Source organism: Tympanuchus pallidicinctus, unplaced genomic scaffold, assembly GCF_026119805.1.
Source record: "Tympanuchus pallidicinctus isolate F22 unplaced genomic scaffold, pur_lepc_1.0 scaffold12, whole genome shotgun sequence".
Taxonomy (NCBI): domain Eukaryota; kingdom Metazoa; phylum Chordata; class Aves; order Galliformes; family Phasianidae; genus Tympanuchus; species Tympanuchus pallidicinctus.
Window position 1 is genome coordinate 5,837,626 of NW_026294637.1, and position 26,380 is coordinate 5,864,005.

A 26,380-nucleotide genomic window follows, 5' to 3' on the forward strand; every position below is an offset into this window, starting at 1 on the left:
TCTGTTTCATTTCTCGTATTTTTATTCAAAAAAGAAGGTTTGCTAACAGCGATCAGTGCAGTGGCCCAGGCCCCTCCATACAACAGCTGACTTCAGCAGTCCTGGGCCTTCATCTCCATCCCTGCCTCCTCCGTACCAAACCAGGGACTTCACAACCACTCCTGAATCACGGGATGCTCCTTGACACTTCAGATGGCTTCCACCTTGCAATGTCACTCTTTGCCTCCTCCTGTCTCAGGAAACCTCAGCAGCTTAAGCAGAGGCTCACAGCCAGATTTAGTTTATCCTGTCACTAAACTCAGTAAAAAGAAAGTTAAAAAAAAACAACAACAAAAACCCAACAACCTAAACAGGTTTAAAAAGCATACATAAAATCAATCATTTTCTGGAGCTGGAAAGAAACGTTCCCCAGTGGCAGATTAGCCTACATTTATCCACTATAAAGTTGCTTACACCTTAATCTTCAGCATCTTCATCTGACACTAATTAGCAGGCTGGAGGTTCCTATGGGCATCATACTGTCTACATCCCAAAACATGAAAGAGAGCTCTTCCTTTTACCACTTGAAGCACTTTGCTTTTAAAGAAACAATATCAAGTATACCAGACCCAGGAGGTACACTTCTTAAACTTCAAAACCACAGTGGTATTAGGAGGCATAAAGGTGCAGAAAACTTGCCAGGAAAGCACTGCAACACACACCCAGGGCTCGGCTGTGCAACATTATTTGCTCACACACAAATTAAACCCAAATTGCACTCACTGAACCCTGGGCCCACCTGCACTCTGGCACCCGTTGCTAATTAGGAGATGAATTGAGGAGGCTATAGAAGCAGAAAATTAAATGGGCTAATCAGACCAATGTAGTTGCTTCCCACAAAAAAAAAAAAAGGACCCCAAATTTACAGAAAAGCCAATGTGTAACTGTAAGAACTTTTTCATATTTAGGGACTCTCAGAAAAGCACGGGAAAAGATTAATTACTTCTTTGACGTTCATTACTGTGCAAGCATCCCATTGAGATCCATCTGACATCCTATTTAACTGTTCGCAGCAACAACTAATTGGAGCTTGAAAGAAAGGCAAGAGCAGGACTCCAGGAACACGGCACAGTGTGCTAGCTCCTTGCAGGGAAGTGAAAATAAATTATTTAGACTTGACAAAGTCCCTTGAAGTCCTGCAGTCTTTCTACTTGGCTGGGTCTCAGGCCCATCGCCGATTTATCAGCAGTTATTTTTGGATGGGGAGAGAAGGCAGGCTGCTTAGCAGGTAGCTTTTGGGAATTTAGAGCTCGTCATACTTATAGTTTTCACGAGCCCTGGCAGATGTTGAGTGTCTTATACTAGAGCACAGTAAGACACTTCATCCTAATGGTGTTGGTTCGCAGCATCAAACCTCCTTCCTGCCACATTCCAGCATCTCTGCTCCTTTCTGCATTGTTCTTTAGGAAAGGAAAACCCATCCTCAAAACTCACCCTCAGCATCCTCCTAACTGTTCGCCCAGCTCATCCAGCGAAGGCTGCATCCCCCCCAGGGCCACTCGCATGCCCACACCACTTGGAATGAGTCTGCGTGCCACTCTGCCGGGCACCGGGTCCTGCAGGGCAGGAGATGGCTCCTGCTTGGTGCTTCTGAGCTGTGAGAGCCGCCAACAAACCTTCCCTGCCCACCCCGCTCCCTGCCCCTTCCCTCCCCGAGCACGGAGCCAAGAACGTGCCGGCAGCGGCGCTCTTGGCCGAACAAACTAACTACCAACCTCGGACCAGTCACAACAAACGGCTGAACGTCTACCCATCACCTAACATACCCTCAAAAACCAAGGTCACCATCACACGTCATGGACGTAGATCGAACGCCTGGCCCAGCCCAGCAAACCCAATGCTGGGCCCTCCAGATGCTCACACATGTCTCCTACCCGTTCCTTGGTGAAACACCGAACAGTTATAATACTCAGGTCAATATATATAGGTACCACGTATATATATTTGTGCCGCTGCTCTGCGCATTAACAAAGACACCCAACCCCACTGGGCTCCTTTCTGCCCCCTCCCCGTCCTGCCCCGGTTGTGCAGCCTGCAGGATCGCAGCCGGGGCCGCCCTACGTGTCCCCCTCGCATTCCCCTACAGTCAGCTTCAAGGCTCCCTGCTGGTGCAGAGTCTTTAAGGCTTTGAACTCCAAGGGCATGGTGTGCGGGCTGGCCTGCGAGGTGTAGCCGTACTTCAGGCTGTCATAGTAGTGGTACTTGACTGGCTGCTGGTTCTGGTCCAGGGGGAATGGCCAAAATCCGTAGAGATGGATGCGGTTGCAGAAGCGAGTGGCCAAGGTGTACATGAGGAGGCCAGTGGTGGGTCGCTTGATGTGCACCTTGTTGGTCAGCCAGTACCTGCAAGGGAAGAGCAGAGAACCTGTCATCCCCCGGCAGCCAAAGCTCGTGTCTCTCACTTTTTTTCTGTGACTGAGATATATTGGTGATTCAAAGTGAGAGGTTTCTGACTAGCAGAAGAGTTCTCCATGCCAAGAAAACCTCTCTAGGGGTTGCTTCATGAATAAGCATCTCCTGCTCTCTGTCTGGCGGTTACATCACGCGTGTTGCTATGGCATTGAAGCATCTCACGTCTTGGCAATCCTTTATGAAAAACAAATTGCTTGCAACGCTGGCCTTCAGTACTTCAGCCTACAATTATCTTCCAATCAACCCAGGAGATCGATACCACAGAGCAAACCATCCTCACGTCAAGTAGACTCCAGCAGCCCCTTCCTTGAAGCAGACACTCACACACACACAGCTGACAGTTTTCATTGATGAACGAAGATTTACTGACAGTAAACACAACAGGGCTGCAAAAACGTTTGCCTTTGAAGAAAGGGTCAGCTGGCTGAGAGAGCTCAAGCATCCCACCGTGCTCCCGTTATACCCAGCCACTGCTCTGCAATCCTCTGTCAAAATACATCAGAACACTGCACAGAGTCAGTCCATGAAATATGCAATAGTGCACACTGCAATATATCTGCCTACTGTAATATACCACACCTACCATGATACACCACGCCTACCACAATATACCACATGCCATAGAGATCAGATGAACTCACTTGCAAACTGTGCTAGTTTTTATGAGGGATGGCCAAAAGAAAGGGGGAAGGAGGCATCCCATAGCGATGCATGAGCAGAAATAGCATCAGCAGAAGTATTTTGGAATGCCGATAAAAAGTTACTGCAGTATCAGCACCCCTGTACTACAAAGTTTCCAGTGCCAGTGCTTTACTGCATGGACAGCTTGTCCAGTTTGCTCAGCAGGAAAGCACTGTCAGATGAGGAAATACAGAATGGAGAAAGTTGGGGTAGTAGAAGAGGTCCCCAGGCATGTTCCTTTCTCCCAAAATATGTTTGATGCCACCACTGCCTGTCTGAGGCTTCACCACGGGGTCTGCCAGCAGATTACTTATGGTGGGTATTTCAAAGGGACCGGGTGCAGGAGATTGAGCACGAAATGCATCTCCTTCCTCATTCACACTTCCTGCTGGGCTCCCCAGGGTCTGGGGCTCAGAAAGCGGGAACCCACGGGAGAGCAGAGCCATAATCCTGCAAATTAGCTTTTCACAAAAGCCATTAAAATTTAGCAACCAAGGCACAAAATGTACTCGTTTGTTCTCAGCTAGATAAGAGGAAAATTGACTTTTCTGGTGAATCAAATTCCAGAGGCAAGGGCGGGGGGACAGCAGAGTTCATGGGGGTCTAACACCCCAGGGCTGGCCAATAATGAGTATGTTGTTTTAGGGTGGCAGTCCTCCTCACCTATCTCTCTCCTCAGCATCCAGCATGAAAGAGGAAAAAAATACTAGAGGGAACAAACACAATACCCAGCCCCAAGGACTGAGCTATGGGGCAGCCAAGGCTGCAGCGGTGCTGAGGTCATCTTAACCCACAGGTGGATGAGACAGATTCCTTGATTGCTTTCAAGGTAATCACACCAGACTCCTGATGTGAGCAGAGAAAGGGAGGATATCACAGCCACTTAGCAGTGAATTAGGATACAGCAGGCAGCAGGGAAGCCACCTGGGAAGAGCTGTCCTGTCAGTGGGCCTGCTTTAGGGAAAGACACAAACCACCACTGCACCTACACATGATGCCCATGGGACATCTCACTTCACCATCACCATCTGAAGCATATTAACAATGACAAAAAGGACTGGGGGCAACCTCAGAAGAGCCCCACTAACAAACATGCACAACTAGCATCAAAAGCAGCTCTCTAACACAACAACCCAAAGCACACGTGGCAGCTGAATGCTCCAAACTTTCCAACAACATCAGGGTAGGAACCAACTCAGATGCTTAGAACGAAAAGAATGGATGCCATACATAACACACGATGGCCAAACCAGACCACTGACCACATCACAGCATTTGCAATTTGTTTCTTAAACAATGAAGGTGGGAAATGGTTTGGGGAATACTTTTTAACAACCCATTTCCGATGGAGTACAAGAGCTATGCAGGAAGATCTCATCTTCCCACCATTAGCCAATGGAGACTGTGGTCACATTCCCAGTATAGCGGAGAACAGCTGGGGATGGAAATAAAACCTAATTAATTTTGTAAATCCAAATGAGGTTGTCTGGGCGCACATGGGATGCTGTGTCAACAGCGCACCTTTAATATGTGAGGTCCAGGATTTTAATTAGGAGGAAAGATAATCTTGAAGCAGGCAGTAATTATTTTTCAAACTGGCTACACCAATCACCATAACTATTAATTGCAACATTTTATGGGAAGAGACAGCAATTAAAAGGGAAGAGCAAAGAGCAGTCCTAAAACTCAATGCCTCCTTTCTCAGAGCCTTTGCCCACGTGCTGACCTCCTTCAGAACCAGTGTAAATAAACCCCAGGGGTGCAAGCAGCTCTGAAGGTGGTCGGGCACCCGAGTGGGATGCAGCCACGAGCAGGGAGCTGAGTGCTGCCAGGCAGAAATTGCCTGAGACAGCTCTTGTTTGGAGGATCACGATAATGACAGATGGGAAATGCCACCACAATCATCGAGGCCATCTTTTCTAAGGAAACAGGCCAGACATGGGCCTGAGTACCTGAACTAATACTTGATGGCAGCTAAGGATGGAGGCTTCAGAGTGAGCAGCTCAGAGTACTGTGCTAGTGGGTGGGTGCATCCCAATGCATCCAAGAAAACCCTTGGGTAATGTGCTCTCCACAGGCGAGGGTTAAATTGCAGGATAGAAGAATTGAAAATCCATCACACTGATAAAATGAGTAAAAGCAACCCAGGTCAATGAAGAAATCAAGTTTCAGCGGCCTCAGCTGCATTATTTCGTGATACAAATCAGAATAGCTGAAATAATGCAATTTCAGACCTTTTTCAAACGGCTTACTCGTAGAAGTGTGATACAAACACAAGCTGTTGTGGAGGTGCTAGCCCCTGCCTGTCTGAAGCACGTTATCAGTCTGCCACACACATCCTGCTCCCATTAATGCTCATGAAAAGCTGTCTGAAGGCAGCTGGAGACAGCACCCTGAGGGCACCCTGTGTTCCCACTGCTGCATGCTAGGACCCACTGGTACCAACAGGGAACAGCACAGGATGGAAATGATGCATGGAGCCAGAAGAGAGACCAATATCCCCCTGTTGGGCTGTGTGTCTAGTTTCCATCATTAATTCCACCAAAATAACCAAGAGCTGCATACAGGTCAGTGCTGGATGGGTAAAAAGAGCAGCTGACCCCCCTCACGTCTTGTCCAGGAGTGCAAAAGCTGGACGTGGAGTAGTGCACCGGCATTTGCAATGCCAGTTTTAACACACAGGGCACCCAACACCCATGAGTTAAACCATTTCCACACAGACTGAACATGAGGAATGCAGCCGAAAAAGGATCATTCTGTTTCTTTCCCCCTTCCCTCCTGCACTTTTCCACTTCTTTTTACAAAGAAAAGCCTAAATCTTCTTGATCAACTGGAACAAATCAAATGTCATGGGGACTGTGTGTAAACACACCACAGCTTGGATACAACGTGCCTTATTTCCTTGTGCAGAAGCAAGAACGATGGCTCACACAAGGGGTGGTAGTCCTCCATCCTGTTCCATTCATACACTTGTGAGTCATTATTTCCCCTCCCCGTGCACCCTGTAGCTGTCTGTGTCCCTCACTTGACACCTCTGCCCTTGGCTAGGCTACCAGGTAGGCATTGTCAGGATGCAGGCAAGGAGGGACCAGGGGAGGGTTTCCATCATGGCCAATGGATGGGAAAGGCAACCTCAGAGCACTACCGTGCTAAAAACTCAAAGGCTTAGATGTTGTTTGGGTGTGGGACCCAGGGAGACATCCGAAACAAAGATAAATCCACCTTACATCCCACCAAGCTGGGTTTCTGAGGACAGGTGGCAGAGCTGTGCTATGGGAGCTGTGGACTCCAAGCAGGGCAGTCGCTGTCACGGCGCACACATGCAAGCTGTCAGGGCTGTTTGGCTGGCAAAGCTAACGGGATAGCTGGAACACTTATCGATTTTCTTCTTTCAAGAAGCTCTTAATAAAATCTTACGGGATTAGAACTGGTTACTGCCAAGGGACCCCTGTGATGGACACGGTGAGAAATGCTAGACTAGATAATACAAAGCAAACAGAAACGCGTCCACAAATTCTCCGCAAGATGCAATAGTCAGACCTCCAGGTACAATTCTTCCCTCTGCCTCCTGCATTTCATGTTATTTCTCTAACAAATGCTGCCTGGCAATAGGGATTACAAGGCTTTTTGGAGACATTAGCAGATGACTCCTAACAGGCTCACCTGCTTCCCTGTCAGAAGACAAGTGCTGTACTTGCTGGGTGTGTTGCTCAGGAGACATTTTAGAGAACCTCTTAGAATTGAGTCACACACCCAAAATGCATGGCAACGACACTGGAAACAGGCACCTTAGCTAGTGACTCTGTTTCACTGCATTCATGGTTTGCTTCTGAGCTCCTCCATCAAAATGCTGATGGCTTTCCCCATTACTGGCAGGCAGAGAGCAGAGCTGGTGAGTTTAACAGTGTGAAAAATGCCTCGGTCCTACAGCACAGTTATCCAGAAGCATCAGCACAAAAGCTATCAGCAAACATTTAAGACACCAGCAGAGCTAGGAAGGTGATGTCTGAAATGGTGCTGTTAAAGAAAACAGAAAACAAATGCTTTCTATTTATCTCAGCAATACACTCTCTACAAGTGCCCCAAATGCACTGCAAATTATAGGAAGAAGTGTTTGATTGCCACTGGAACGCATCCTGGTTTGGGGGAGAGCAGAGCAGGACAATAAGCACTGCGGTTCAAGGAGGAGTCAAGAACTCACAAATATTATTTCACTGGAAGTGAAGGAAGAAGAGTAAAGGCAAAGCTTTTGTGCCCGAATTGAAGTTGGCTGAGATAAGGTTAGTCTTTGCACAAAGTGCTATTTCTACAAGAAATAATAAAATATCTAGAAGAGTCTCTTAGCTGAAAGACTTTGCCCATTTCTTTCTGACTTCCAAATCAACTTAGGGCAGATTATAAATCAAGGGCAGCTTTATCCAGCAAAGGAAAAGGGACAGCGCTGGCACAGCAGCACAGGAGGGACATTGTAGGAACTGGGCAGTACCACAGAAGACAAATAAGTGAATTCCTAGTGATGCTGATACTCCCACAGCCCAAACTACATCATAGGAACGATGCCAAATGGTCAAGACAACCCTACGGGTATCTGAAAAACTCCCCAAGATTATCAGCACCCACCCTCAACTGCGACCAGCTCACCTGAATCGCTCTTAAATCCATCCCAGAGCCCAAACCTGAAGACAGTGCACCAAAGATAACATCAATACTGATACTACACTCGACAGAGCCCTTTGCACCCCAGCCTTGGAGGGGTCCTTCTGCACGGCCCCTTAGCCAGGCTACAGCTCACAGAGTCAGCTTTGAAGTGATCCCATCACTTCTGGCTAGCGATGGGGCTACAATATTAATTATAATCGCCATTAACCAGTAACATCCTGCTTTCCTGCTGCTGGTCTGAGAGGCAGGAGGGGAGGGCAGGCAGCAGCTCCCTTGGCTTGGAGGGCCTGATGAGGATTAGCACTGCCCAGCACCATCTGCACACTCTGCCCTTGGCTGCTTCCCTCAGTGCAGCACAAGCCACCTTTCCCATTGCCCTGCTCCAATTAAGGGCTTTCAGGACTCCAACCAAGAGGGGTCTCCTGTGCCTTCCTTCCACACAACCCCAGGGCTTACCACCATCCATTCAGCCACCAGCAGAGGTCCAGCTGTCCTGTGGGACTACATGGGGACAACGTGATGCCAGCCAGGAGCACACCAGGACGGTGCCAGGGGATGAGCAGCTTTGGGGGTTCCTCTGCCTCCACAGGAAAGCAGTGCCCAGCCCCTGGCAGCCCTGCAGAGCTTCCTGCGGGACGTTCCTGGCACCAGGAGAGGTTGCCAGCACAGGATTAGCAGCCTGTTGATTTAAAGGACTTATTACAGGAGCTTAATTCTATTTTGACAGATAAAGTAAGTCAATTACAGCTAGAAATAGCTCTGAATTTGGGTTGTTTTCCCCCCTTTTCTGTGAGCACAACGTTGTTCCCCTTCTCTTTCTTTACCTCAAAACCAGAATCTTCTGCAAAAAGCCTCTGAGGAATCTCAAACAGAAGCACCTGAGGGCAGACCCAACTTTTCTCACCCCTTGTTGCTGCCTGGGATTGACCAGATCCTTTTGGCTGGCTCGTGCTGGGGACAACTCTAAGAGCACCCCCAGTGCCTTGCAAGTTCAAAGAACAGAATGGGTTGTAAGGGGCTTTGAAGATCGTCAGGATGCCTTGGAAGTTCATTTAAGATAAACAATGCAATTAGCACTATCACAGGTACCCATGGGCTACTCAGGAACTTCTGAGCTTCTTATTGACTCCCCCATTGTCTCTGTCCCCCTATGAGCTTCCTGGCACAAAGGAGCTAACTGAGATTTCCACACCTGCTTCAGGCTGACAAACCTTGTCACCAGCTCAGCTGGCCACCACACACATTTCTCCTAGCAGAGCCCTAGCTGTGGGATGGGGAGTTATTGAGACGATATCCAGGCTTACAGCCAGCAAAGCACAGGCAGATTCAGAATTACAGAATGATAAAGTTGGAAAAGACCTCTAAGATCATCTAGGCTAACTGCCAACCCACTCACACCGTGGCTGCTAACCACGTCCCTCACTGCCACATCCCCACGGTTCTTGAACACCTTCAGGGATGGTGACTCCACCACCTCCCTGGCCGGTCTGTGCCAGTCCCAACCATTCTTTATGAGAAAAAACTTTTCTTAGTACCCAACCTGGATATTTAGGCTCGCCCTGTTGCATAGCTAGAAGACATATTCATAGAGCAGAGCAAGGGGTCCAGCTTGCACCAGTCTCCAGCCCACATCGAGGGACCAGAGTCCACTTAAGGGAGCACAAATGCAGTGACTGCTCTCCTGCTGGGGAAGCTCACAAAATCCCAGCTCTGAGCACATCGACCACGTTCTCACCCCCGGACGGCGTGCAGCAGGCGCAGTGAGGGGTAGGCAGTCCTGACGTTGATGTGGTGTTTCAGGATGAGCTCGTTAACCCACTCCACGCGCTCCTTGCCCCCCTTGGCCATGAAGGCAGGGATCCAGAGGATGCTGCCGTTGAGGCTGTGTAGGCGCTGCAGCAGCTTCTCCCGCCACGTCTCGTTCACCAGGTCCTCGAAGGCTCGCTGGATGACTGATGGGTTCATGGTCACCAGGTCCGTTTTCGTGCCCACGTCCTGTGAGTACTCCTGAACAGGAGCCAGGTTGCACCTGCAAGTGGAAATACCCAACAGCTCTTAGTGACGGGCGTGACAGAGGGCACTGAAAAGCATCGCAATGGGTTGATGCTAAAAGCCAGAGCAGCGACAGATGTGTCTGTTTGCTCTCGCTTTTGGAAGGTGGCACAGGGAGAATGAGGTCTTGCAATGAATTAGAGAGGCTCTCACCTGGAAACACTGAGCCATCCCACCATCAGGTTATCATTCCTCAATGCACCAAGATGTGTGTGCACGTGTCACCGGGCAGCACTTATAATACATGAAGCTGGTGGGTGGGTTTAAATGGGTCTGTATCTCTCCTGGTGCCATTCGAAAATAAAACATAGCAACAAACCTTCCTGGTTTGCTGCCACAGCAGGTTTGAGATGAAATGCCTTTTCCCATGTGGCAGCAGCTTGGGGTCAGGTGGGACACACAGCACAGAGAGCTGATAGTGCCCCAAACACCAGCTGGAAACCATTACCTGCTCATGCACAGGAGATGGGCTTAATGCCTACAGCCTCCCTTCTCTCCAGGAATAGCAATGTGACACCCACAGCCCTCAGCCTGAGCCTTGCTAGAGTAACATTATCCCAAACCCCTTCTTCTCTGCAGCCAGCGAGTCTCTGCTCACAGCAGCCTCAGTGGCACCAGCAGTGACAATGACACCCGTGGGTGATGGTGCAAGGATGTGTGCTGATGGACGCTGTGACCTTCAAAACCCAATTGCATTCTGTCATTTTAATAGGTGTCCCTTTGGGGCTCTACAAGCCTGGGGGGCTACGAGGGATGAGGATGGAAGAGCAGTGGGATAAACCACTAGCAACCCCTCCTCCATCATGTGGGGTTTTGTGCAGCATGCTGTGCTCTCCAGTGGTGTTTTATAGTGAAGTTACAGTAGTTAACAAGCAGGAAATGCATCCTAACCATCTGTCTCCATAATCAGCCATTACTGCTCTTTTTCCCACTTTACAGTTGGGGAAACAGAAAGAAAACCAAGCAAGTGGCATGCTGGGCCTGGAGCCTATCTGACCCATTCACTGCAGGAGTCAAATGGCTGAAAATAAACAGAGCTGTGTGCTGGACTGAGCCCACCAGGCATTGCCCACCAGATTATATGGTGGAGGAGACATCACTCAACATCCTGATCCTATCCCAATACCCAGTACAACTTTTCTCATGCAGGTTTTCTGCCTGACACAAAACCCCCTCCCTGTACTTTGCCAGAGCTGAGTAAGTGATTTGCTCCCTTGCTCAGGTTCTATTTAAAGGTGCAGCTGACATGGCCCCATCCTCCTGTGGGCAGAAGGCAGCAGCTGGCTGTAAGCAGGGGCAGAGGGGACATTATCCTCACTTCTATGTCACACAGGGACTGACTCTGTGAGCTGCTGATGGATTGGGCTGTCCTCATAATAGACTTGCCAGAAAGCAAAAGTCTGCAAGCCCATAAATCATCCGTGGGCTCCCACAGCTGAGGGATGTGCATGGGTGCTGGGGATGAGAGAGCAAGCATACACCTCTTCTCTGCTTTGAGCATCTTCTGACGGAGATGGGGTGGGGATGGGGACCCACCACCGCAGGCCCATGGGGCACTGTGTCTGCAGGGACACCAGCACCAGGAGCAGAGGCACTGAAGCATGGTGTTGGCATTGCTAAGCTTTATACTTTCACCTCCCCAAGACCCCAAACCCCCACGCTCAGCATGCAGCACGAGGTGCCCTACCTGATGACAAAGCTGTGTGTGTCGATCTCAGGGCCACAGCCGCTGCCCAGCAGCACCCCTGAGTTGCCTACGATGGCACAGGAGGGGAACTGCTTGCCCTTGAGGGGAGAGGTGCGGGGCAGCAGCTCATACAGGTTCTGCGAGACGTTCATGGTGCTGTCCCTGTCAAAGACGTAGTGGATGATGTCCCCAGGCTTCAGTGTCCCCTTCAGCACGGAAATGTCCTTCTCTGCATCCAGGAACTTCAAGATCTGTTTCCTGAGGACAGGGAAGAGATGGCCCCATCAGGTGATGTACAGAGATCATGGAATCAGTCAGACTGCGAAAGACCACTAAGGTCACCCAGTCCAACCATCAACCCACCCCCACCATTCCCACTGACCACATCTCTCAGTATCACGTTCTTGAACACCTCCAGGGCCAGTGACTCCACCACCTCCCTGGGCAGCCTGTGCCACTGCATCACCACTCCTTCTGAGAATTTTTTCCTAATATCCAATCTGATAATTTGGGTAATACAGAAGATGGCCTCTTGCTTCCCGTTTGCCATCCAGGAACTGCATGCAAACAGCTAGCTCCAACTGGATGCCCTCTTCTGCCCAACCCAGCCCCTCCAGTGGATGTTCCCTCATTGCTGGGGTTTCTGCATCCACCCTGGGCAGAGCAGTAGCACCCCAGTAGCTCTGGTTGGGAACTGGAGCTTGAGCAAGGCTGCAAGGCCAGCTGCTTTAGCCAGAAACTCATTTCCAAGCGATAGCTTACAGATATGAAGTCTAGCTCAGCAGGAGATAAGCTTTTTATTTCTTCCTTGACTTCTTTAGATGATATACAGAGGCAATTTGCCAGCTTGCACTGGAGAGGACCAGATCTGTCTCTTGTCCTATAGGTAATTACCAGTACCTGATCTTCAAAGAGAGTGTCTGGTTGTGTCTCCATTTGGATGAGGCTGGTTTAATGTTGTGCTTAATGCTTTCATTACTTCTGTCAACAACAGCTGGAGATGAAGAGTCATTTATTACTACTTCAGCTCTAGAGAAAAGAGAGATGGAGCGAGAGAGACAGGATCCGTTAGCATCCCAATGGCATTTCTAATCACTGTCTGAGGCTGTGGCTGCTGGAATTCAAACTTCATCAGAAAAGCAAAATGGTAGTTATTACCCAAACAAGAACTGAAAGCCTGTTTGTATTCTGCTACACTCAAGCAGACACAAATCCTTAAATTCCTGCTTGCTCACACGAACACAGACCTACAAGTTTACATAAAACACAGTCACAGATGTCGGGCTGGAAGAACGCATGCACATGGAAGCAGGAGCTCTGCAGGCAGGCTGAGACGCAGAACCCCAGACTTCACCGAGAGATTGGTTGTGCCCCAAAGCTCAGCTCCAGGTTAAAAACCTCATGAGAGAAGCGCAACCTGCAGTTCACCCAAGGGAGAAATGAGTTTTAACTGAGCTGCTGGCTCTGCTTGTGAGATTGGATACGTGGAACCCAAATGGGGATGTTGGCTCGCAGATCACTTTTTTTTTCTTTTTTTTCTCCTGTTGAAGAAGAAAAAGATTTCAGCATCCGTACTGTTGCTCCATGGCCAGAAATGAGTACGGGGATGAGGAAAAGCCACATAAACTCCCACTGTGGTTTTGAGATGATCACTGGGAGACCCCAGCTTTTAATCCCTGCTCTAAGAGGCAAATGAGCCCCAGCACTTCAGTGCAATTTACATCAAATGGCATAAATTAAAGGAGCCTCTGCATATTTGATTCCAGCCAGCCCTCCAAAGAGAATTACCAAGCACCTCATCAAGAAGCTGCGTATGTGTCCGCAGCCCCAAAAAAGCCTTCACACTTCAGAGCACTCTGAAAAACACACAGCCAAAAGCACTCACTACCAGCTGAAGGGAATCTCCCTCTGTAGTGCAAAGGGCTTCTTCCAGCTGGGGAATGGTCTCTAAATAAATACACTGATAAAAGGCAGGTGAAGGCTAGGGAGTGAAAAGAGGGGGACGTGGAGCAGAGCTGGTGGCCTGGGCTCGTGGCAATTCGTGCTCCTGGGAGCACATCTCCAGCCCTCAGAAGGTGCTCCTGGGGGACACTATGGCTCCAAGTACATAACGTTGCAGAAGGGGAACAAAATGTGTTCCTCAAGGCTGTTTATAAAGGCTGGCTGCCAGAGTGTCGGTGTGTGCTTATATATACCAACGCTACAGGACCTTCTCCAGAGGTTGTTTCCCGCTCTTGCATTTTGCCACACCATCTCGTGCCTTGCAAAAAATTACTACGAGGTGTCAGTGTCAAAATCTTAAAGGAAACGAGTAAAGAAGCCTTGGGAATAACGATTTTTTGGGGTCTGTTTTCTGTGTTTTGATCACGCCTTGTGACATCACCATGGAACAGCACTGCCCTGTCTTTCTTGAGTGGTGGTGTTGAGCTTCGCAACCGCATCACTCGGTAAGGCTGGGATGACACAACACCATCATAACAATAACACAGACACGGAATGAAGCTGTGATGCCACGGAATGACTGCAATGGAGCAACGTTACCCAACTGCATTACGATAAAACCGAATGGAGTTCTGATGTCAAAGCAGCTCTCTCTCCCCTAATAGCACATAGTAAAACTACGCAAATGGCAACTCTATCACTGACTTATTTTCACAATAAGTAACTCTCTCATTCTCTCAATCACCACAACTTGCAGATCCTTGGTTATTTGCAAATGATTATTGCACTGAGCTGGGGGAGGAGGGGGGAGAAACGATTAAGAAAATGCAAAGCAGAAGTGAAAAGAAACAGATACATTTGCTAAATAAGACCAGCACTATCCGGCAAAGAGGAGAAGCAGATTAATAGCTGCCTTACAGCAAAAACAAATGAACACAAAATCTAATTTACAAACCTATTAGATTTGCTATGTAAGCTGTTCACAGCTGATCTGATTGTACCTCTGCCTCCAGAACTCCTGCAAGACAAAGGAAATGCATTATTTATAAACCCAGCTCCTCTTTGCCAAGCATTGTTCAACAGTCAAGAGAACCTGCTCCAAAGGGCTCTGAGCTGAGGCAGGGCTCACACCCCACCCTGTCAGAGCGGAGATGTCCTGATGCCTGCAAAGGCCTTTTCACACTCACTGTCACCACTGCCCTGCCGCAGCTGTAGAACTGTTACAGCAAAAGAGCTCCTACCCAACCGAATGAATAATACCTGCGCTCTCTAATCAGCCATCAAAGACATCTGCTTTCTGCTGTCACAGCAGCATGCAGCCCATAGGTTGCATTAGATACATTTCTTCTTGTTTCTGTTTTTATAGATCAGGCGGGAGCAGTGCCCAGAGTTCTCCTTCACCTCTGAGCTGACAAGGGATGTCCCTGTCCTATGGTGAGGACCAACTGACCAACCTGGATGGGATTCCAGGTCTTTCTCCTGGAGAATGGAAGCCATTGTCCTTCACTGAAGACCGCCCAGCATCTCCACCCTAACCAAAATGAGCCTCTAGCCTCCTGGGAGACTTGCAGAGACCCTGTCCTCACTGTGCACCTTCTCCTGGTGACAACATGCACACCCAAGGCCCTGCTCCTGCACCTTCTGATCCCACTGGTGCCCTAGAGCCCCCAGTCTCACATTTGGTGTAAGCAGGCTGGAGCTACGAGGCCAGCTCATTCACAAGCTGGGCTCGAGACCTTGAGTGCCACTGCCAAGGAACGGCACAAGGAGGGCATCAAACCTCCCTGAGCAAAACAGTGCCAGTGGAAAGCCCAAATTTCCAACACCAGGCACAGGACTGATGCTGTAACAAAGGATGGGTGGCACCAAGCCTCTTCAGAAACCTGAGTCACTCATTCAACCCACCAATCCTCAGTTCAAAGAATACAATCTCGTCCAGCATTTAGGTGGCTGCAGAGCCCCTTCCTGATTCAGCTCACTATTTTTTAACAGGTCACAAAGAACTCTTACCCTGCTTTCAGGTGATGCTCAGTGGCAGACACATTTCAACTGCCACGTACCCACTGCTCTGTTTTATTGTTTCCACTGTACAGATATCCACATGAACACGCTCATAAAGAGAACCAAATTGTTTTCCAGCAGAAATATTATTACCTGGAAATATATATCTTAATGAAAATGTATCTCAGGAGTATGTTATTTCTAGTAGAACTGAAAAGATCCCAAATGCATTAGACACAAATGAAATAGTGAGCATGACCATTTGGTAGCATTAAAAAGATTTTCAGACTTGTGGGATGCGACGTAAACCCTTTAGTTAAGCTGAGTGCAGCCCTCAGCACTGCATAATGTGAAACCTTTGGAAATGCCACAAAGGTTGTCCTTTCTCTCCCTCCTGCAGAGACAATCTGTGGCCAAAGCCATTGAGATTCTCCCTCTGACACTCTCCTTTTCCCTTTGACAAACCTGAGAGCCAGTGAGCTGTTTCAATTTTTTTTTTTTGGTGTATCAAGGGAACAGCAGGACTAGCTTATTCCTAGAGCCTACTGGCATTTAACAAGCCTCTGCTTTAATGGGGTTCACCGCAGGGTGTGGGAGCAGGCAGGATTAGCGTGCAAACCACGCAGCCTTTCAGAGACGTCTCCTCTGAAGGAGCCTTCCAAATGGGATTCACACTCCTTCACACTTGCTGTAAGAGAGATAGGGACTGGATTAAGGGCTTAGAAAAAGAAATGCTGCTCCCTGATAAGTTCTGGTTCACCATTTCTATGAAAGGGGGTGGGAGGGAATCACAGAAATCAGGAAGTGGAGAAGACTTCTTAGCTCCATCCCATCCATGCTCGGTCATCATCAGGATCTGAAGCATCACAACGTATTATTCAAATGAATTTATCCAGTCTAAGCCTCATGTGCCCTCAGTGACAGCCCCGTGCATGCTTCCTCCCAAAATTCGAGCAGGCTCTGGAGCTGCTGGATGCAGACAACCTGGGAGCCGTGGGATGAGGCACTGCTGTGGGTTCCCTGGTACCCAAAAGGGCAAGGAAACGCTGCCTTCCTCTATGGGTACTTACAGGCTCTATATCCTATTATGACATGAAACTGCTATCCTACATGAACACGGAAGGGATGGCTCATTGGTGCTGGAGTGAGCAGGACTCTGCTAGCCAATGCCTGGCTCAGCAACAGTGGGGCTGCTGTTGGCAGGTACATGAATGCTGGCAGTGGTGCTGCTCCCTGCACCAGGCTCGGCTCCTTTTTCCAAACCACAGAGATACAGAGAGGTTGGGATATGGTACTTCACCGAAGGTCCAGTCAATCCTAAAACTCTCCTATCCAAAACCAACTGCTTTTCTGCCTTTTGTTCCTTCCTGCCCTACACTGCAACTTTGGGACACCTCCCTTTGCACTGAGCCATGATTGAGCCATCCAAGTATTCAGCTCAGCCCTCCAGTGGCTCAAAATGCCTGCAGTTCAGCCAAACACAATATTTTCCAATGTCTGCCGTAGCCTCCAACAAAGGCAAACCACCTGTACCACCTCACCATCCCATCTGGGAAGAGGCAAACATTAAGAAATGGAAGGCAGTAATTAAAGAGGCCTGTGTAAAAGCAACCAACAAACAAACAAAGCCCATTTTATTACATCTCACTGACCTGGAGTTTCAAATCTCTCGGCATCAAAAGGCGTAGACCAACCTTGATTAAAATTGCACAGATAGGCATTGATTTTGAAAAGCTTTCTAGGGCTACACCGTGTTTAGACTGAATTACTTTATTAATCTAGTTGTTATCAGTTTGACTGTATAGCCAGTCCCACAAAATACCAACCTGCTCCCTAATCCTATTATTTACAAAACGCTCTCCTTTTGATTTCTGCTTGGATGTTTTCCAGCGATAAGTCACGTCTATACGTGCTAATGCCATATTACTGGCTTACACCATCCTTTCTCATTTTTGCCTCAAGATCCTTCAAGCTGAATTTTGACTATCTAAGATATTATATAGGTCAGGAATTTCTGTGCTCGGTTGCAAAGTGACACTGATTCATATATCAGAGGATAAGAAAGAAAAATTATCTTATGATTCAGGCCCAAATTTTCTTGGATAAAGAATTCTTGATCTACCAGGTATGCAAAGACTTTTCCATTTCCTGTCAACGAATGGGTTGTTTAAGGTTTTTGTTTCCCTTTTCATCACTGTCTTTTCTTAAATAATAATCTTAATTGTCGCTCAGCACAGTTTGGTCTTGCTTTGAGCCATTTTGATACATGAAACTAGAGCTCCTCTGACTGAACAAGTAGGTCACACAGCCTCTTTGGGTGACTGGGCCTCCAACAGCAGGCTTCACACACCCCTATGTTCAGGCATACAAATTTAAAAATGTGTTATCCATGGATATTTTATAAAGTCAACCCCTGGTTCCTCCTTCTTTCCAGAACAGAATACACACGGGAAGCAGGCACAACATGCATGAATGGTCCAAGGACACAAATTCTGAGCACATCATGAACTGCATTTGCACTTCTTGTAGAGCAAATGTTCTACTCTACTATGTTGGGTCGCCTTCCCAACCTTAGGCAAGACAGGTTACCCCAGCTCTCATCCATGGAAAACAGAGCTAGTAGCATCTACATGATCCACTGTGGGACTGTCAAACTAAATGTATTCATCCAAATTCCTCAGAAAGAGAGCTCAGAGCTCCTGCTTTCTCTGAGGAGTGTAAATGAGCGATACCCACTCATTGAGTCTTCACAGCCCTCACGTGTTAGGTGCATGTCATGATTTTGGGATGGTACTGAGGAAGTGGCTTGGCCAAAACCACATGGGTAACCCCATATGCATGCACAAAAGGCAGAGCCTGCAGCATGAGAACTGGCTGCCACCTGTGTGTCTCCCACCCTGGAAATCAGCTGCTTGCAGGCAGCACCACCTGCCCACCCCCACGTTCCCCTCACTCTAGAAACACAGTTCTCAGGTTTGCTTCTCACCCACCTCCCTGCATCACACATCCTAACACCAGGATGTTTGGTATTTGCAGATCATTCCTGGTGACATTTCAGCAGTTGCTGTTGGAGGTTTTCAAGCCAGGGTGTGAAGGGGACTGGGACCTGCCAACGTGTGCCCTCCCAGGGAGCAAATTTCCTCCCTGGGGATTAATTTGGAGAACATTTCTAAAGCATTCGCCTGCTAGGATGAAAGATCCCGCAATACATCTTGATGAGACATTTAAAATCTCACTTGGATGTGTTTAAAATCTCACTTGTTCATATTGTCACAGCTTGGCAGAGAGAGTGTCAAAAACTTCCTAAATATCAGGTGCTATTTTTGCAGCTCTAAGTTCCACTCTTTCTATCAAGTCATAAGAAGGCATTTCAGAGAATCTGCCCATGTCGGGGCATTCAGGAAAATCACAGAACCAGAGAATGCCTTGGGCTGGAAGGGACCTCCAAAATCATCAAGCTCCAACCCCCTGCCAAGGTCTGCTTGCTCCCACCAGCTCAGGCTGCCCAGGGCCCTATTCAACGTGGCCTTGAGTGCCTCCATGGAAGGGGCACCCACAGCTCTCTCGACGGCTGTGCCAGGGTCTCACCGTCCTCTCAGTGAAAAATTTCCTTGTAACATCTAATCTAAATCACCCCTCTTTCAAAGCCATCTATCTACCCGTATGGATGTCAGCCTCACCTGCATCACCTGCCCAACTCAGGACCAGAAGGGATAAGGAGTTGGAGGAGCACTGAAGCAGCCCCGCCTGCCGGCTCTGCACCAACTCCGGTGTAAATCAGAGCAGGGTTTGGCTCTCAGCTCTCTGCCTGGCTGCAAATCACTGTGTGCAATCACTGCCAGCATACGCCGAGGGCACAGGAATTGAGATGCATGAGTTTGCAAAACAGAGACACCTATTGCTTATTAGGGAATAAGCCAATTAGGCAGAAATGCTTACGTGACAAAACCAGCAAAGAGGCAGCAGGAAAGGCACAGCTTCAAAGGTGAAAGGACACAAGACGGAGAAAGGGGATCCCTTTAGGGTAACCAGACCATCAGCACTAAACCCCCATCACACAGGCTCTGTTCTCAGCCAGACACAGATCAGCCAGCACCAGCTCTCATGTCTGCACATGTCCATCATCATACAATGCTCTTGCTTTGTCACCACTGACACGCTCACAGAGGTCACACGTCACACACTCTACTTCTCCCCATCCTGCATTCTGGCAGACCTTACTCCTTCACAGAACCACACAATCGTTAAGGTTGGAAAAGCCCACTAAGATCCTCAAGTCCAACCATCAACCCATCCCACCGTGCCCACTAGCCATGTCCCTCAGTGCCACATACACCCTTTTCTTGAAAAGTTTCTCTGGCCACATTAATGAAATATCCAGCACAGGAAAAGCCACAGAAGCAGGCAGAAAGGATCCAAAGAGGCCTTGAGATGAGAGCGTTGTCTGCGGATTTCGATTTTCCCCTCCTGGAGAGGAGAAGAAAAATACCAGGAGTCCTCAAAAAGAGCTGAGAAAGACAAAAGTGTCACTGCTAAAATACCCATGTCTACACTGTGCGTTCTTCCTGAGATCATTTTTTAAGCCAGCAGAGCTATTGGAAGTCACAAGCAGTAGAGCATCAGTCTTGCAGCAGATCCTGTCAGCCTGTGCATTCATGCCCTACAAGACAGAAATTCCAGTGGCTCTTGTAGCATCTTCAGGGCAAAGTAAAAGGGAATGGTGCAATATGAAAAGAGCACACGGGGGGGCTGTAGTCTCCAGGCTCAATGGAATACTCAGCCCCTCATGTGGTTTCTTCCACTGTCAGCATCGGTGCTGAGGACTTTCCTGGGCAGCAACATCCTCCTGGTGCTGCTCTTTTGTCTGAGCACCCTCAGTGTGATGCTGGGTACCAGGAGTGCAACTCAACTCAGGACACCAGGATGCATTGAGATGCTCATCAACAGAGCACTCCAAAACCACATTGTGACAGTGACAATACCGAGCTTTTAAAAGCAACCCAGCCTGTGCTAGATGGGCAGAACCGTGTGCTCAGCATGCAGATTGGCCACACTTTTGCTTGTGCTTTTTTTTTTTTGGTGTCGTTTGCGATCCTCCCAGTGGATTTCTATATGCAGTAACATGGACCCTGTTTGCAGCAGCAGCAAGAAGAAAGATTCCAGTGCTTCATTTTGGAAAGATCCACTGAACCAGCAGCCAGCTCAATGAATCGAACGCCGTGCAAACAAGAAACCTGTGAGCACACAAGAGCAGGACCAGCAAAGTTACTGTGCCATCAGCACTGCTGAACACGCTTCTCTCAAGACCACCACCACCAGGGCTGTTCAGATATACAGCAGGATACAAAGAAAAAAGGCATTGTAAGGGTATATATTACATATTATAAGGTTATATATACAACATAAGGTTCTGCTTTCTCTTCTTTTTTACCCCCACTATTAAAATGCAAGGAGCAGAGCTGTTGACACCAGCCTGCTCTGCCACGGTGTCTGCTAAACGACACCTTAAATTCTGCTCCCACAGTGAATTTGCTGGCCTAGGGAACCCTCCTTGCAAAAAGAAGCCAGGGAAAAAGCGAAACAATTGCTGCCTAGTATTGTGGTTTGGGCTTATTTCTTGCTGCTGAGGGTGACCCAGGTCCAGAGAAAGCAAATGATGGAGGCAATTAGAGGAAGTCTTCGAAACAACTGGTTTTTATAGCCTGCAGATGTCTTTAAGTAGTTCTGGTCTTGGGGATGAGAAACCAAAACACTTGTTACCAGCAAGCCCAGGGAAAGGAGTGGGAGCTCCTGTGATATGCTCCTCTACAAGATCAAAAGCACATTTGGCATGCAGGTAGGCAAAGATGAACAGATGTCCGAGCAGAAAAACCACTGTTGCTGCAGGCATGTGAACACAGAATACAAGAAAAAAAAGAAAATAGAGCCTTTTATCAGTGTCCAATTCCTTCCGGATTTAACTCACGCATTTGCAGGTGTAGTGAAAGGAAACAGAAAGCCGACCTGGGCAAGAGGGAAACTTGCAGCACTTGTTGGAGTGTTCTCTTGGTTGCTGTGCTCGCTGGGGTGGTATTGAGCATGACTTGGAAGCTCTGCTGGGATGGAGCAAAGGAGCACTGATGGAGCGAGGGGAGCTGTGCAACCAACCTAGAACTGTCAGGAGGGCTGCCCTGATATTTTCTTATCAGTGCTCCAACATGGGTTTCACTTTCCAGCCTGAAAAAGCATGGAGCTTTTGTGAGAGTTCTGTCCTACCCAATGGACACAAAGGCCTCTCTGCTGACTCCTGCAGAGGCAATGCTCCTTTGGGCCCACTCAGATCATTGGTAGCTCAAATGTGTAAGCGTGCAAAAACCCAGAATAGGCAGAATAGGGTGCTTTTTTCACCAAAACTTTCTAGTGTAGAGCAAGTCTCAGAGTGATGGTTGGACCAGGTGATCTTAGTGCTCTTTTCCAACCTTAGTGATCTGTGACTTGTTACCAGGTGCAGTAAATCACAGCCTGAAGGACTTAAGCAGGACGGTTCCACTGCCAAAAGCGTTGTATGACTGCTGCATGCTACAGACACGTGGAGCAAATGCAGCACAGAGGGAGCAAAACCTCCGGAACAGGCGGGCGTCGGGACAGAGCACACGATGAAAAAGCGGCCCCCTGGGGACATGCTTTGGGGCAGGGCAGCAATATGCGATTCTCCGGCTCCTCGCTTCAAAGCGCTGACAGAATTCCTTCTGTAATCAGGACGGGAAGGCACGCGGTTTGGGCAGGTAAAGAAAAGGTTGGCTCGTTAAGTCCAACCCATTACCCAAGTGTCAAGTGCTCCCTAAGATGGCTCACCGCTAATTTGAGAAGTCACCTGGTGGCAGCGGGTCACCAGCTCCCTCTACAGACAATCAGGCCACAGCCGGACCCCCGCAGGACCGCGACGGCACACGCATAACAAAGAGTGCCTTTAAACTGCCATTGAGGAGCAGAATTTCGCGATAATTATCCCCATGGATGCCGAGCCCTTTGTCTCCGTCTGGCCCTCTCCTCCATCCCGGCTGCTTGGAGAACCGGCAGCGATCGCTTCGCGTTACCCAAAGCGTCTCTTTTGTTTCCTTCGGGAGAAACAAAGAGGCAGAAAAGCGCTAGAAAACCCATCAGCGGGCTGTAGGGAAAGTTCAGCAGCCGAACCGGGCGGCTTCTGGGGACCGAAGCTCCAACGACGCCGGCAACGTCTCGGCTTCACCGCATCCCTGCCAGCATCCCCCGCGAGTTGGGACGTGAGTGTGCGGATGGGACACGCAGGACTGGAGGGCAGCACGTCCCCGGCACCGCCACGCTGCTGAGTGGCCATCCTTGCCCTCACCTCGATGTTTCAGCGTCTCCGCCTGCAGGAAGGGCCGTGCGTAGCTGGAGGAGCAAAGCGGACTCTAACCACGTTCCTCAAACAGCTCTGCCAGGCAGAGCTTCGACTCCGAGCCCCCTTCACCTGCAATGCTGGGAACTTGTCTGGGCAAACAGCACGAGATATATATATATATTTGGTCCTTTTGCCAGTTAATATTACACTCTTACTTTGAACCTAATGAACACTTTGTTCTTTCTTTCTGAGATTTCTCAGTATTCGTAGGTGAGAGAAATACATTCCCCCTTCTCCTACCCGTATAAGGCATATCCTTCCAAAAACAATCCAACTCGCAGGCAGGGGGCAGGGCACGTGTAAAAGTGGGCAAGCTGTTCACTCCGCACAATAATTAGAGAGTGCTTCGATGCCAAGGAAAAGGAAAAAAAGAGTTGCACCTGCCTGCAGCCCCCAGCCCTGAGTGCCAGGGCCAGCTGCCTGCAATGGGGAATGCAGAGCAAGACAATGAACCATCACCCAAATAATCTCCATCTGGGGAAGGGCTGAGCAGAAAGCCGTTGGTAGTTTCCAAACATCTTTTGCACACTGAGAGCTCCTACAAAACTTTGAGGCTTCTCTGTGCCGTCATGCACGTTTTGTCACATGCACTTGTTGTCACACAGTTCCCTTTGCCTACAACTCCTGCTTGCAAGCAGTTCTGCTATCGTGCAAGCCCAGAAGCGGGCTTTCCTACATCCACAATCACAGCATCATTGAAAAAGACCTTTAAGATCACCCAGACCAATCACCAGCCCATCCCCACCATGCCCACTGACACGTCCCTCAGTGCCACATCTCCACGGTTCTTCAGCATCTCCACAGACTGCAGACTCCACCAAGCTCCCTGCCCAACCTGTTCCAAAAAACCACTGTTGAAGCCCAGGAATGAACCACAGACCTTTAGATCTTCCCAGCATCATGCTGACCATCCCTGCATAGGGATGAGCTGCATTTTGCACCAGGCTCCCCTGCTTAGAGCTTTGAGGTGTGCAATGATCAGTGAGCAGCCCCTTGTGTGAATGAAGGAGCTCAGACATGGAGCACATCTGGGATTTCTGATGTACAGTGGGGATAAAGAAATGCGTGAGAAAAGAGAAGTAAGGAGAAAATGTCATTTTGTCTTGCTTTATGATTATTTCTTATTACAGCCAGGTCTTACCTTTGCTCTGTGTCCCAGCCCACACTGTAGCTTGTCTACAAAAATCAGCATGGGACTGATGCCCGCTTATCAGAGGGCAGCAGATGTGGGGCAGCGCAGGGCTGTGCACAGGGCTGTGCACGTTGCCTCCTGCACTGGCAGAAGCGTGGTACTGAACGGGCTGCTCGTTATTCCTCTGCAACTCCTCTGACCCTGTTGCTGTCGCTGCCGCTGAACAGTTTGGCAGCACTTCCTCGGAGAAGTACAGCAACAAACTCAGATGCCAGGGCTGGGAGATAAGCAGCCAGCAAACATCCAATTTCCATACAATGTACAGAAAAGAGAGGAGGAAAAAAAAAAATAAAATAAAGAAAGCCACTCACTGGGAATCCCTAATGAACCAGGGGGAAAAGCAGGACGAGCAACTAACAAAACAGAATGGATTTTCAATAAGGGCACAGCAAGTTCTAGTGGACAGATCTAGCAGATAGGAGAGGAGAGAGAAGAAAGAGCCGAAGCAGGGAAAGGTGAGGGGAGGAAAGCAACGGGATCAGAGCAGCCTGTCCGATGGGGAGGATGCTTCCTAAGCATTTCATTTCCTTTATTATTATATAGATGGTGCCAGCTGATTGCAGAGCAATAATCCATCCCGCCTGGTAACCTACAGGCTGGATGCTTCTGGGCACTTCTTGCCTGTGGCACTCAGCACAACACAACAATGAAACAATGACAAACATCCCTGCCTTCCCTTTCTCTTTTCAGCCAAGTGCCAGGTATTTGTTTTGATACCGAACGGTGGAAATGCCACCCGCTCCTATGCAGAAAGAAGGACCCTGTGCCATTACAAGTGCCCCCCATGTTGTCGTGATTATTTGACTTGTTTTCTCACATTGCTGCAATGAGTTCCTCAGGTTAATGCAAATCCTCCTCTCCGTTCCTGTTCCTGTCACTCCCTAATTTCCTAACCAGCCTTCAGAGGTGGTACAGGGTGGGCAGGGCACTGCTCCTCTCCCTAGATTTTGGGGTTCCTTTAGTCTCTGCCGTACAGAGGCACCGGGAAGGGCAATCACCCCCATCCCACGTCGCACCTCCTCGTTCGCCGGGCGGGTCCCTTCACCCATCGCCCGGTGCTCCACCACGCCCATCCGCCCGCTCCCCAGGGCTGCCACTCGCCCCTCCATCAGCCCGTCCACACCTGAGCGCTGCCCGCACCCAAAGCCCTCTCTCCGAGCCGCTATCCGCTCCAATACCTCCGAGCAGCCTGCTACCTGCCCGGCATCCCTACCCGGACCTGCGAAGGATCGAGCAGCCCTACCCGGACCGCTATTCAACGCCCCTAAGAGAAGCGGTGCGGCTCCAGTCGGGCTGACATCCCATTGTCCCTAACGGGACCGCCGGGTCCCGCTTCCCACCAGGACCGCGCTGCCCCACGCCGCCCGAACCAACCCCGCTCCCCGCCCGCTATTTCCGCGCTCCTTCCCACTTCTACGAGCGAGAAACCGGGAGAGCCGGAGACAAAGAAACTGTCCGGGCGCACCCCCCTCCCTCACCGCTCCTCCTCCTCCGGCACCCCTTCCCTCCGTCAATTTACCCGTTCTCCTCCTCGATCTCTGAGATGTCGGCGAAGATGAGGAAGCCGACGAGAAGCGTGAGCAAAGCCAGCGTCCAGCCCCGGCACGGCAGCGGCATGGCTCCCGGGCTGGGCCGCTCCGCGGGGTGCGGAGCTCGGCTCCGCGTCCCGGTTCGGCCCCACAGCCGCCGCCGCCGCCGCCCGGCGGGGCCGCTCCGCCCCTCGGCGCCCGCCGAGCTCCCGTCCCGCCCCGCCCGGCGTGGGGAGGGGAGAGGAGGGCACGGGGTTGAGCCGCTTCCCCCCAGCGGACAAAGTTTGCTGCCGCCCCGCACCGGGGGGAGCCCTCCGAAGGGCCGCCCCCAGCCCCGCGGTGGGGTTTCGCCGCCCCTCCTCTGCGGGGTCGGAGGGGAACAATGCGAGGTGGGCGCCTTTGCGTTTTTCTGCCGATAACGAGCGGCTTGTGGGATGAGAACAGCGTTGTAAATAAAGGTGGTTGAGAACTAATCACACCTGTCTATGTTGCTATTGATTCACGTTTTGGTAACAACAGTTGTTGGCGCTCCATCAGTATTTAGCGCGCCGGGCTTGCCTTTACTCTGGAAATCTCAAGAGACTTCGGGCAGGCAGAAATCACCGAGCAGAAACGGCTTCACAGCATCAGGGTGCGTCCCTGGCAGCCCCAGCGAGCATCCTAACACTGGGCTTGGCACTGAGAGAAAGGGCTGTGGTGCCTCTCGCCTTCTGCACACAACACGTATGGAAATGGCCATTGGGAGGAAGGAGAACAGGTTTGGGCCAAAGAACGGCCAAAAGTGC

At 49.7% G+C, this 26,380-nt stretch overlaps 1 protein-coding gene across 2 annotated transcripts; it reads right to left on the minus strand.

The window, feature by feature from the left end:
* Nucleotides 1–25,773, minus strand: ST8SIA2 (ST8 alpha-N-acetyl-neuraminide alpha-2,8-sialyltransferase 2). Of its 2 annotated transcripts, XM_052672074.1 has the most exons (6): nt 25,586–25,773; nt 14,427–14,489; nt 12,431–12,559; nt 11,531–11,788; nt 9,527–9,820; nt 1–2,382 (listed from the first exon to the last, which is right to left on the minus strand). In XM_052672074.1, exons 1-6 carry the CDS (start codon nt 25,681–25,683, stop codon nt 2,097–2,099), a joined length of 1,128 nt encoding a protein of 375 aa, XP_052528034.1. In that variant the 5' UTR covers nt 25,684–25,773; the 3' UTR covers nt 1–2,096. The 2 variants fall into 2 exon arrangements, with proteins under 2 accessions (XP_052528034.1, XP_052528036.1); XM_052672076.1 differs by lacking the exon at nt 14,427–14,489.
* Nucleotides 25,774–26,380: the final 607 nt, after the last annotated feature.

What these genes read in the sequence shown, in the direction of transcription:
- ST8SIA2 (XM_052672074.1), bottom strand. Translation starts at nt 25,683, where the DNA reads ATGCCGCTGCCGTGCCGGGGCTGGACGCTGGCTTTGCTCACGCTTCTC. An exon ending in GAGATCGAGGAGGAGAACGG is followed by an intron (nt 14,490 to 25,585) that starts GTAAATTGACGG and finishes TTTGTCTTGCAG; the next exon opens with GAGTTCTGGAGGCAGAGGTA. An exon ending in ACACTCTCTTTGAAGATCAG is followed by an intron (nt 11,789 to 12,430) that starts GTACTGGTAATT and finishes CCCTGTCCTCAG; the next exon opens with GAAACAGATCTTGAAGTTCC.